This window comes from Monomorium pharaonis, chromosome 9 (assembly GCF_013373865.1).
Source record: "Monomorium pharaonis isolate MP-MQ-018 chromosome 9, ASM1337386v2, whole genome shotgun sequence".
NCBI lineage: Eukaryota > Metazoa > Arthropoda > Insecta > Hymenoptera > Formicidae > Monomorium > Monomorium pharaonis.
Window position 1 is genome coordinate 11,070,487 of NC_050475.1, and position 14,330 is coordinate 11,084,816.

A 14,330-nucleotide genomic window follows, 5' to 3' on the forward strand; every position below is an offset into this window, starting at 1 on the left:
ATTTGTACAAATAATTATTTGTAAAAGTGGATGTTTTAGTTTGTATGAACATCCATTTTCATGGTTGGCGCATTTTCTTCATATCATTACTTTTGTAGAGAAATTAAATTATTTGTTGTTTTTGGGGGAAAAGAAAATTTTATTAAAATTTTGTACATTTGTAGTGCCAAATTAAAATTATTTTGTACAAAAATAGATTTTTGAGGGCGTTTCATGCGCGCGTATACTTGGCGCTTTTTTATACCTTTTTTTTAAAAAGGTAATTTTGTTGGGATTTCACTCATTTTGTAGTGTCAGATATCTCATTTCTTTTTATAATATATATAAAAGTTAACGTTACTTTAAATAATATTGGAATATTAAATATATTCTAATTTTTTAAATATAAATGTATAATAAGTGTGCTAGAAGGATTTGAGAAAGAGAGAGGGAAGGCGAGAGAATAATATTGCGTAGTAAATCTTTTAAAAAATGTCTATCCCAAAACACTTTATTATAATACTTTTATAATTATGTTTATTGTTCTCTTACAATTATTGGCAATAAACCTATTTTGTCTGTGTTTCACTTAATGCTCTTGGAACATACATATGCCGGCTTGTAATGGTGAACAATTTACACATATTTGTTATTTATACGTATAAATAAATTATAATTATTGTGCTAGAAAAAGTATTATTGTTAAATTAAGAAAGAGAGAGAGAGAGAGAGAGAAAGAGAGAAAGAGAGGGAAGGAAGGGAGAATAATATTGTGTAGTACTGTCTATCCCGAAAAACAATTTATTATAATTAATGCAATTCTTTTCATGCATTCAAAAAGACATTTAAAAAATTTTTATTTGTAGTTAAATTATAATTGTACTTTTAAAATTATGTTTATTGTCTTTTACAATTATTGATAATAAACCTTTTGTCCATGTTTCACTTAAAGCGCTTGCAACATATTTTGTCCATGTTTCACTAAAGCGCTTGCAACATATAATCATGTGCCGGCTTGTAATAATGAACAAAGCGTGGCTGTCACAGAAACTTCTCAAGTTTGCCAAGCTGACATGATTATATGTTCCAAGAGCATAATAAGAACAAAATAGATTCATTAACAATAACTGTAAAATTTTGAATATGATCTGTGAATGTATGAAAATTTTTCTTACCATATAGAAATTTTAAATCCAAACTAAATAGTGAGCATTGTAGTATTAAGAAAGAGTAACAAATTATTACTATCCAGTACTAGTAGCTTACTCAGTAACATTGTAGAACTAGTAGCTTTGTAAGTAATGTTGTAGAATTAGTGATTTTGAACGCTTCCTGCTGCTCTTCAGTCAACTTCAGCTTCTTTAAAATTGGCTTAAGTCTAAGATACACCTTGATAGTGTAAGATTTGTAATTCTTCCTCTTTCTTTTAAAACTAAAAAAAGAAACATAACACAAAGTATTAATCTTATGTAATGGTGAACAAAAGAGTAGCTGTTACGGAAACTTCTCAAGTTTGCCAAGCCGATATAAGATTATATGTTTCAAGAGCATTAATTAAACAATAACTAAAATTTTGAATGTGATCTTTGTGAATGTATGATGAAAATTTTTCTTACCATATAGAAATTTTGACTGGAAATCATTACTATCCAATACTAGTAGCTTTGTAAATAACATAGAACTAGTAGCTTTGTAAATAAGGTTATAGTATTAATGATTTTATACGCTTCTTGCTGCTATTCCGTCAACTTCAGCTTTTTTGGAATTGTCTAAAATACACCTTGACAGTGTAAGATTTGTAATTCTTCCTCTTTCTTTTAAAACTAAAAAAAGAAACATAACACAAAGTATCAATTTTATTTCAGAATAGTTTATTCTATACAAAAATGAAAATTCTATATAACTTATCTGATTATTTTCCCTCTACAATGTAATCCACGATGTACTCCACGATGTAATATGCATAATTATGCATAACACTAATAAAAACTAACTCGCCGCTAACCTCGCACACGTCAACACGTCTCTAACCTCGAACTGTCACTCGATCGACACGCGGCGGCGCAGACTCGATTGTCTTCACCAATCACGATACACATGGTGCCTGTGATGCGATTTCAAGCCCGGGCACGCTCACGCACACATCGCACTCCCCCTATCCGTGAGGCACGCGCGCTCGGCTGCGATCGGCGTGAGCCGTCGCGCACTCGGCTACGTTCGCGGCTGAGTTTGTCCCTTTCTCCTCTGCCTCTTCCCCCATCTAACGTTTTCTGACTTCGAGCTCCGAGGCGATCGCCGGCGTCTAATGCTTTTTCAGAATATGTTTATCGCGCGGGCGCCGCCGGCTCTCGCGATTATTTTATGATCGGCGCATAATTGTAAAAATAAATATGTACAATTTAATCAATATTTTTTTGTTATTCCATGTAAATTAAATTTACAAATAAAATGTTAAATATATCTTATGGTTAATTAAATTAATTATTTAATTATTTAATTAAGTAACGTGCGAAGATTTAAAAAACTTTTTTCTTCGGTAATTTTACAAACTTTGATAACTTCACAAAATTAATATTGGATAAGTTAATATATTTTTTAACTAAATCAAGTTAAAGCTAATAGCATATAAAATTAATTTTCTTAAATTAAAAGTTGTGAAATAAACGAAAAACTGACTTAGTTGAAAGTTAAGTGTTAAATCAATTCAAGTTAAATTTAAACTTAATTTTGCTAAACGTTATTTATATTTATATTAAATTAGAAAGTCATAGTTTGTTTAAACTAGATTATCAAAACAATTATAATTAGATTAGATCATAAAATATATTCAACAGACAATACAAAATAAGCGAAAAAAAGAATCAATTAACACCGTAAAAAATAAGTAACAATAAGCAATAGGACATAACAAACAATAAGCAATAGGAAATCCACTCTTTGCCAGAGACGTGGATAGAATCGAGGCTTATAAATATCAATTTTATTTCTAAAGTAGTAGCTCTTAAATTTTTTAAAATAAGACAAAATATGTATGAAATGAATGTGTACAAAAAAGCTGTGTTGTGTTTCTATAGACATTTTTTATATAAATACATAACTAAATGTGACAGAGACCCATTTCTGGCATCACTAAGGTAAAGTAAGTAATAAATAAAGAAAAGACTTTTGCTCGAACAATTCGAACATGATAAATAAAAAACTTGACAATCGCGCATGCATTAATAATTATAATTTTTATAATTTCTAGTTTGCTTTTTTGTGCGACGCTTAATAATAATAAAATACGTTTTAAATCATGTTCCTTTAGTTTTTTGTCAATGTCCTTTTTCTTATAAAAATGTAGAAAATTGTTAAATAGTTATATTTTATAAATATTTTACTAAATAGTAAAAATTAATAATAAAGTTAAAAAGCTAATGACTTTTAACTTTATTAATTATAAATTTTAATTTTTAATTTTAACTAAATATTTTTGAAATATATAAACTTGTTAATTTTTTCCCAAGTTTTAAAAATTTATTTATGTAAAAGAAAAAATTATGAAAGAAAAAATACTTTAACTTAATTCAGTTTAAAAATATATTAACTTACCTAATATTAATTTTGTGAACCCGAGAAAAAATGTTTCATATAAAAACATATAAATATATATAAAATATGTCCATATATATTTATATTAGCTTCCTTTCTTTTCTAAAATTTCTGTTTGATATAAAAAAATAATAGTTATACTGAAAAGATAGAAACTAATTAAAAAATAATTTTCGCATTGCTTCTTTTAAGAAAGCTAAGTATAAAAAATTGTCCATATATTCCGAAATATATATGATTATATATAAACAATTTTTCATACTTAGCTTTTTTAAAAGAAGCAATGCAAAAATTATTATTTTAATTAGTTTCTATCTTTTCAGTATGACTATTATCTTTTTATATCAAACAGAAATTTTACAAAAGAAAGGAAACTGATATAAACATCCCGATCAAAAATTTTTCATGTAAAAGTATGTAAAAATCTGTAGAATTATGTATCAAAAATGTCCATGCAAAATTTTACATTGTATATTTTTATTTAATTTTACATATTTTTATGTAATTTTATATAATTTTGATATAATTTTATAGATTTATACATACTTTTGTATAAAAAAATTTTTGCCGGGAAAAAAAATTGCTAATTTACAATTATAGATGATTACATATCATTATACATAACTATATATAATTACATATGAATAATTCTTTCTCAATAAAAAATGTTTCATGTAAAAGTATGTATAAATTTATAGAATTATATCAGAATTATATAAAAGTATATAAAATTATGTAAAATTATGTAAAATTATATAAAAATATACAATATAAAATTTTGCATGGACATTTTTGATACATAATTCTACAGATTTTTATATATTTTTACATGAAAAATTTTTGATCGGGATATATAGACATCTTTTATATAAGTACATATATTCATATATGTTTTTATATGAAACATTTTTTCCCGAGAAGTTATCGAAGTTTGTAAAATTACCGAAGAAAAAAGTTTTTTAAATCTTTGCACGTTTTACTTAATTAAATAATTAAATAATTAATTTAATTAACCATAAGATATATTTAACATTTTATTTGTAAATTCAATTTACATGGAATAACAAAGAAATATTGATTAAATTGTACATATTTATTTTTACAATTATGCGCCGATCATAAAATAATCGCGAGAGCCGGCGGCGCCCGCGCGATAAACATATTCTGAAAAAGCATTAGACGCCGGCGATCGCCTCGGAGCTCGAAGTCAGAAAACGTTAGATGGGGGAAGAGGCAGAGGAGAAAGGGACAAACTCAGCCGCGAACGTAGCCGAGTGCGCGACGGCTCACGCCGATCGCAGCCGAGCGCGCGTGCCTCACGGATAGGGGGAGTGCGATGTGTGCGTGAGCGTGCCCGGGCTTGAAATCGCATCACAGCATGGTGCGTTCCGTTTCATGGCGCATAGTGCATCGTTCATCCTTGTTGTCAAATGTTTGTGCACACAAGATAAACGAGGATACAACAGTACAAGTCCCCACCATTCGTCCTAGACGCCGGGCGACGACGATGACAATGACAATAATGATGACTACGACGTTTCTTAAACCAAATTTACTCTTGAGCGAAAAATTCTAATCGCGATATCTCCGCTCGTAAGTCATATAGCGGAAAAATAAAAACACTTTTATTATATAAATCGGATGTAAGCTATCCATTAAGCCTATTTAGAAATCAATCAATTAAGTCGTTATTGAGATCCGATAACTACGGTCTTCTCGCAAACGACGTCTCGCGTAAAAGAAGCACGGTGGTGCCTCGTTGCGCATACACTTGGCGCGAGGCACTACCGTGCCTCTTGATATAAGTCAGAGTGAACATCTTCTGGACTTGCTTCACTCAATCTAGTATGGGACGCAACGCTGTCGTGATTACAGAATTTGTTGCACATCTATGTATCTTTTAGCTCTAATCTTACATAAAAATTTAAAATAAAAATATCCTGCTCTATTTTTTTATTTGTCCCTTAAAACTATGTAAAATATTACTTATTGTTAGTTCTAGATTAAGAAATACGGATTATACGGAAATAAATTTTGCACGGTTGCAATATAATATTGCCACAATATTGTGCAATATCTGTTAGGAAATATTACATTTGTAATATTGCTACAATATTGCACAACATCTGCTAAGAAATATTACATTTGTAATATTGCTGCAATATTGTGCAACATTTGCTAGGGAATATTATATTTGTAATATTGCTACAATATTTCTGCAATATTGGTTATATTATGCACTATTGCAATATTTCTGCAACGTTGCAGCAATATTTCATGCTGTAGGGGAAGTGATACAAATGTCGATGTAAACGCATAAAACGCATTTTAGAGAGAATTTAGCAATTGAGCATAACCTCAGTGCTAAAATCTAAAAACCGGTGTGAAAATGTCTTAGTAGGAGACATCAACATGAATTAAATTTGTATTATATTTTTCACAGTACATGCTTAGTACATTTGATGTAAACGCGCCCGTACTAAGGCTTTGGTGCGCACCAAACTTAATACGCGTACTAAGGTTTTGACGATGTAAACTAAGCCATAGGCTTAGGGTGCGTTCGGGGAGACACTATTAACGCTACAAACGCTAACGCTATCTGAACTGTTCGTGGAGTCAATAGCGCGGTAGTGATAGCGAGTTCCGTGAACAGCTATAGCGTAGCAAACACTGTTGGGCAGTTGATTAGCCACTGCCAGCAATATTAACAAAATGTTTATATATATATTAATAATTATTTATGTTAACTATGTTACTTAGTATATTTATTATTATTTTTCTTTATATATATATATGATACTTATTTGTTTATTTTTATTTTATATTCAATATTTTAATAATTATAAAATGATTATTAAACAATTAAATTTTTCAATGGAAATTAAAATTATTGAAGTTCACAAAATAAAAATTAGTAAAGTTATTTACGATCTTATTAAATAAATTTTTTAATTTTTATATAAATTAAATAATAAGTCCTATATATTACTCTTTAATAAAAATTATTTTATATGTAATAAAATAAAATAATTTAAACAATTTCCTATAAATTTTTATTTTGTTCCATTTTTTTATCTCAATTCAAAATCAAATTAATTAATTATTAATTTATATTTATTTTACATAATATTATATGTTTGAAGCTTATGCCTAATATAATTTTTTTATGTAAATTTATGTTCTTTTGCACTATGTCGTATACTGTCGCTCTTGAATTGCATTAATTATTTAAACTAAAATTTTTAAATAATATATGATTACTATTCGTTATCAATTTAATTGATAATAATGATACTTAAGTCGTTTACATATTTGCAATTGGTACCCCTACAGCATGAATTATTGCTGCAACGTTGCAGAAATATTATTTTGCAAGATTGGAATATTGCAGAAAATATTGCTGCAATATTGCAGCAATATTCCTATGTCCGCTCCAAAACAATATTGTGCAATATGTCTGCAATATTTCTGCAATATTCCCCGTAAGATTTCTGTAATATTTCAGCAATATTGCTGCAATATTTCTTGTAAGATTGCTGTAATATTTCTTAAACGTTATTGCGCAATATGAAGGAAATGTTGCAGGTGGTTAAATTAATCAAATAATATGTAAGATGTGTATTATACGAAAAACGGAAAATGAATTTATTGTCATACCGTTACGGCACAATAATTTAAAAAATTATTAATTAAAAAAGTAATTAATTAAATTAACATACACCAACGGATATCGAATATCGTTCCATTCTAGATTTAAGTAAGCATTAAAATGAAGCAAGTCCAGAAAATGCCCATCCTGATCAATTTATACGCTAGAATTACACATGCATGTATGGTTCACACATGTTTAATTGATGTATTATATATATAAGTCAGAGTGAACATCTTCTGGACTTGCTTCACTCAATCTAGTATGGGACGCAACGCTGTCGTGATTACAGAATTTGTTGCACATCTATGTATCTTTTAGCTCTAATCTTACATAAAAATTTAAAATAAAAATATCCTGCTCTATTTTTTTATTTGTCCCTTAAAACTATGTAAAATATTACTTATTGTTAGTTCTAGATTAAGAAATACGGATTATACGGAAATAAATTTTGCAAGGTTGCAATATAATATTGCCACAATATTGTGCAATATCTGTTAGGAAATATTACATTTGTAATATTGCTACAATATTGCACAACATCTGCTAAGAAATATTACATTTGTAATATTGCTGCAATATTGTGCAACATTTGCTAGGGAATATTATATTTGTAATATTGCTACAATATTTCTGCAATATTGGTTATATTATGCACTATTGCAATATTTCTGCAACGTTGCAGCAATATTTCATGCTGTAGGGGTACAGAAAAGAATTGCATTTTAAGACAAACAGTACATGCAGTATAATGAATGAAAATAGTATATATTATTATATACATATTTTGATGAAAAATAATATTAAACTCAAAGATCCAGTCTTGTTCATCTTGATAGAAATATATTAATAAAATATTTCACAGAAACTTTTTTATTTGATTCCTTTTTATTATTTATTAAGATTTATTAAAATGCATTAAAATTTATTAAAATTTATTAAAAATTAATATTTAACATTTATTAAAATTTATAAAATTTATTTATATAATAAATAACAATGTAATAAAATAAATTTTATGAATTTTAAGAAATTTTAACAAATTTAAATGAGTATATATTAAGGAATTTTAATATATTTTAATAAATTTAATAAATTTTAATGAAACAGATCTCCTCTCTCTGTCTCTCTCTCTCTCTCTCTCTCTCTCTCTCTCTCTCTCTCTCTCTCTCAATGAAGAGAGATTTTTAATTAAATATTTTCATTAGGACATATAAACAATTTCTTATTTTCTTGTTTCAAGATCACGCATAAATTTTCTCTAACCTTAAAAGAGAGATAGCACGTGATGTTTAAACAGACAATGGTGGGGATTGAGCCAAACGCTATCCATGCACTACCTCTGAAGCAGTAGCATGGATAGCGCGCGTTTATGACATCAACGCTACGGACAGTGACGTCATCATAATTTTGATAGCGCTATCCAGTGTCTCCGCGAACAGCGGTAGTGCTGCGTAGCGCTAATAGTGAGCTCCCCGAACGCACCTTAAGTAGAACCATCGACATATAGGCCGGTATTCATAGTCGAATCTTATTTAAAGATCGTCTCAAGCAATGTCTTAAGATGCTAATACGACTCTGTGATTGGCTGATGGCATCTTAAGACAGTACTTAAGATGATCTTAAATATGAGATCCGACTATGAATACCGGCCATAGGCCGGAATTCATAGGCCGGTATTCATAGTCGGATCTTATTTCAAGATTGTCTCAAGCAATATCTTAAGATGCTAATACAGCTCTGTGATTGGCTGATGGCATCTTAAGACAGTACTTAAGATGATCTTAAATATAAGATCCGACTATGAATACTGGCCATAGTCGAATCTTATTCAAGTTCCAGCTTAAGCACGATCTTAAGACGTCAATGCTGTTATTTCATTGGTTAAGTAAGTCTCAAGTCGGCTCGAAGCTAGACTTAAGACAATGCTTGAGCTTAAGATCGGTCTATGGCCGGAATTCATAGTCGAATCTTATTCAAGTTCCAGCTTAAGTACGATCTTGAGACGTCAATGCTGTTATTTCATTGGTTAAGTAAGTCTCAAGTCGGCTCGAAGCTAGACTTAAGACAATGCTTGAGCTTAAGATCGGTCTATGGCCGGTATTCATAGTCAATTCTTATGTTTAAGATCATCTTAAGTACAGTCTTAAGATGCCATCAACCAATCACAGAGCCGTATTAGCATCTTAAGACATTACTTGAGACGATCTTAAAATAAGATTCGACTATGAATACCGACCTATGAATCCCGTCCTATGAATCCCGTCCATAGAATGGACTGAGCATTGCGATGGGCAAGCGCGCGCCTGCTTTAGAGTGAGAGGTACTACACCTGAGGCCTATGTTTGTCTCTTTTGCAAGCTTCTGATTTGTTATTTTGTCCCCCTCCATTCACGGAGGAGGACGAAATAACAAATCAGAAGCTTGCAAGAGAGACAAACATAGGCCTCAGGTGTAGTACCTCTCACTCTAAAGCAGGCGCGCGCTAACCTATCGCAATGCTCAGTCCATTCTATATGTCGATGAGTAGAACGTACCCGGCATATTCTAGTGTAATCGAATAAACGTGATCAACGTTTAGATCTACATTTGTGAGTCTCAAAATTGTTCAGTTTTTGTGTGTGCAATCACGCGTATTATCTGTAGCCACATCATAGATATTATTAACAAAAAAATTGTCAAGCTGATATAATCGAACAAAAATTATAGAATGATATTAGTTTTACGGGCCCTAACCTATAAAACGCACGCGCCACCGTGTAATTGTATGTACACGGTGATTAGTACGTTAGTCGTGGACGGTATTCGTTTGCTTTAGTAGCGCCAGCTCATTTCTTGCTGCGCGATTTTATCGAAGCGAAAAAAAGTGCATCTAATTTTCTTTTCCTTGGAAGATACTTCCAATAACGTTTTCGTCTATATCGTGCTTTGTTTACTAGTGATCATATTTTGAGGTTATATCCTTAGTATGCCGCGACTCACGCGCTTTACATCGATAAAAGAAGTTAATTATTTTTAATTAAACTTCGCATCTCTTTATAATTTTTCCTCGTGTTTTCTTTTTTTTTACAAGTTTAGAAAAAGTGAATCTAATGTCCATTACGTTGATATTAGTTTTTTTTGTTTCAAGATCACTAATAGAATGTTTTCTTTAAATGACCTTGAAAAGTTTAAATAGTTTAAATAAAAAAAGTTTACTAATATCGATTGCTCTGCACTGCACATTTAACATTTTATACATAGATTTGTTTTTTTAACATTTATTACATACTACAAATTGATCATGTTTATCATTAATTTTTAGTACTTTTACAAATGTATAAAATTATTGAGCACGTCTTAAATATAATTTGATATCTGTAGAAAGTATTTGAATAATTATTTTACTTTTAAAAAGGAGGTGTTACCGATTCATATCTTAATATCAAACTTTAAAAAATTTGTGAAATACATACCTGGATCTCCTCTTGTAAGCTTTTTATCATGTTATCATGATTTATTAACTAACTAAAATAATGTAAAATTTAATACCAATTTTTGAATTATTTTTTGCGAATACGTTAATGTTTTTAAAAATATATGAAATTAAAATTATGCAACTATACCACTTAAGTCAAATGTTAAAAATACCTATTGGTTGTTTCTCATGACTATTAGTTATTAGTAATTATAAGTTATTTCTAGTACATTGAAAAAAGAAATTGTTTATAAATGTTATAATTGTAGTTGATACATAATATATATAAAGTTATTTTTAAATATTGTTATAAAATATTGTTTTAAAGTATTAATAAATTAATACATTATTAATCTTTAACTGCTGGCATGTTTTTTTGTAGCATAAACATTGGCATATGTCTCGGAAACGTAGGGCTGTAAACAGTGAATCTTACTAAGGTATATGAGGAAGCAATGTCATGCATGTAACATGCAAAAAAATTATTTCAAATATTTTGTGTGATATCTCACATGTACGCCAGCAGTTAGAGATTAATACATATTATTAAAAGATAAATTAAAAGCAAATATAAATATATCATTACTTATCTTTATTATAGAACTAGCCTGTTAAAAATATAAAATATATTGGATGCAAAAATGTGTTAAATGTTAACTATCATTTTGCAATACTTTGATGGATATTACTGTGTTTAATAAGATTTGCATGTTAATATTTTAACATAAAGATTCTTTTACCAAAAATACTTTTATCATTTGTTTGAGAGAAATTCATACAAAAAAATTTATATAATGGAAGTTATATATTATACTTATAATATTTATAAATATAAACATTTTATAAGTATACATGTACAAAAAGTTGATATAAAAATTTATCTATCAAGATCTTAATAAAAGAATTCTTAATTTTTTCAATTAAATTTTTAACTATGTAAATGTTTACAGATTAATAATGGCAAGCACAGAATCACTTGCAGAAGTAACAGATGTTATACAAATTCTACGACAATGGGAGGAAGAACATAGCATGCCAAACTATGATCCTATTCCTGTCCTTCAGAGATTAGCAGATATAATAGAACTCGAGACAGAAAATTATATGAAGATGGATCCAGATCCGTTTGATGAAAGACATCCATCACGTACTGATCCAGAATGTAATTTTGGTCATATATTGAAGGTTTTGTTTAGAAAGGATAATTTTATGACAAAGGTAATCATATGTGGAATAATTTATAATTATACTCTGAAAATTATTTTTACCCTGGAAATAATTTTACAATATTTTAAGCAAAAATAAGATTACAATTTCTTATGATATAATTAAAAGTTTTTAGATTATATCAACATAATTTTTATATAAAGAGAAAATTTTGTACTTTTTATGTAAACTTATGAAAAACTACAAACATGGCAAAAACTAAATTCGTGTTTGGCATAAAAATTACATAATAGATAATTACGACAAAAGTTATCTTTTAAAAAAAGGTACAAAAAAGCATGAAATATACACGCGCAAAAATGCCATCAAAAATCAATTTTTGTACAAAACAACTTAGATTTGACTACAAAATGAGAGTATGAAGTCTTTACAAAAGTATATAAATAATATAAAGAATGATATAATGATATAAAGAAAATGCGCCAACTATAAAAATGGATGTTTGTACGAACTAGAACATCTACTTTTTTATTATTATTTTTTGACTAGTATTTACAGTTTGGTTTTTCATTAAGCTCATATAAATATTTTACTTCAAAAATTTGGCGCTGCTAAATCGAATAATTTCTTAGTTCTCTTTCTTTTTTTCTTGTGGGTGCATTTGAATGTGTTTGTGTTTAGTATACAAGTTAGTTTATAATAAAGTGCTTTTTAATATCTTATATTAATAATATAGTCTCTATGTGCGTACGTTCGTACGTCTTTCTTTCTCTCTCCCCTCTTTTTTTTTTGTGTGTGTATAATGTTATATGTATCAAAACAAATTATTTGGTCTAGCTGCTAGACTCTAGCAGCACAAGTTTTTGTAGTAAAATATTAATATGGGTTTAATGAAAAACTAAATTACGAATGTCAGCCAAAGAATAATAATAAAGTAGATGTTTTAGTTTGTACGAACATTTATTTTTATAGTTGTCACATCTTTATATCATTACTTTTGTAGAGAAAAAACTTAATACCTCTCATTTTGTAGTGTCAAATCTAAGTTGTTTTGTACAAAAATAGATTTTTGAGAGCATTTTTTGCGCATATATTTGACGCTTTTTGTACCTCTTTTTTTTAAAGGTAATTTTGTTGTGATTTCACTCATTTTGTAGTGCCAGGTATTTTATTTCTTTTTATAATATGTATATATGGATATTCTTAAGACAATTTTAAAGTTGAATGTAGTGTTAGTTCGACCTTACTGGCCAAATTTATTCAAAATTTAATATATCACAACGTTTCGACCCTTAATTTGGATCCTTATCAAGTGTAGGATGTTACAATAAATTGCTATAACTCACGCAAGTATTTATGGCATGTGCCCAGGTATGTCATCTATAAAGGCAAATTAATTTGATAACTTTTTAGTTTAACTAATTATCCGCAGTAAACACACATCTATGTAATCAATGGTCAAATGAAACTTACAATTAGCGTGTGTAACATTGAACAAAATTAGATTAACAAATATTAAAATATTGTCCGCAGTCGTGAGACATGTCTGTTGTAGTCACAATACGTTACAATAGTGAGAAGATTGAGCTTACAATGTACATAAAATAAGCGAAATGAAGGTCGGGAAAACAAAGCTAACCAATGCTAAACAATTCAACTAAATAAACGATTATACAGCCTTAATTACTTTATCATATATTGCAGTCATATTTTCAATGTCTCTTTGTAAGTTAATAGCATGTTCATGTTTTTTAATAAAATACATTTCTGCTATTTCTCGTTTTTTTGTAATTGGTTCGTTGTGCAAAATTCTAGGTTTAGACCAATTAAAATCGTGATTATGAGATATGCGATGTTGGCTAACGACCGAATGGTTATTATCGTTTTTTATAATATTACGCTGATGTTCTTTAATGCGAGTATACAAATGTCGTTTAGTCTGTCCAATGTACGACGCATTACATGAAGTGCAATCAATTTTATAAACTATTTCTGTGCGTTTTAGATGGTCTATTTTATCTTTGCCTTTTACAATAATGGAGTTGAGCTTTTTAAGGATTGTATAAAGAACAGTAAACTGCAAATCTCTTAAGACACGACTAATATTGTCACTCAGTCCTTTAATGTAAGGAATAGTGACAAATCTTTTAAGATCGCGAGATTTATCTTGTGAGTTAATTAGAGAGTATTTAAGCAGTTTGACGCGATTACGTATATGTTTATTAATCAAGTTAACTGGATAATTATTATTAATTAGAATTTTTTTTAACTTTTTTGATGTTCTGAGTATGAAATCTTTTGTCAACTAATAAAATTGCATGATCGATCAAGTTAATAATAGTTAATTCTGTATTTGAGACGATGGTTGGATAGATAATTTATATATCTTCCAGAAAACGTTTTTTTCTGAAACCAATCGGTAATTAATTTGTTACCCTCTCTGATAACCAATGTGTCTAAAAAACTCAACATTCCGTTATTTTCTAA

The 14,330-nt window shown here is 28.8% G+C and overlaps 1 protein-coding gene across 4 annotated transcripts in view; it reads left to right on the forward strand.

Annotated features, from left to right (window-relative positions):
- The first annotated feature begins 9,711 nt into the window (after window positions 1–9,711).
- LOC105834796 (DDB1- and CUL4-associated factor 1) overlaps window positions 9,712–14,330 on the forward strand; it is a 122,974-nt gene continuing 118,355 nt past the window's right edge. Inside the window, exons 1-3 of one of the 4 annotated variants that reach the window (XM_028194779.2) lie at window positions 9,820–10,173; window positions 10,617–10,688; window positions 11,627–11,894. In XM_028194779.2, coding sequence (XP_028050580.1) covers window positions 11,634–11,894 — 261 coding nt within the window. In that variant the 5' untranslated portion in view covers window positions 9,820–10,173; window positions 10,617–10,688; window positions 11,627–11,633. The other 3 variants (XM_028194781.2, XM_028194780.2, XM_028194782.2) reach the window with 3 other exon arrangements.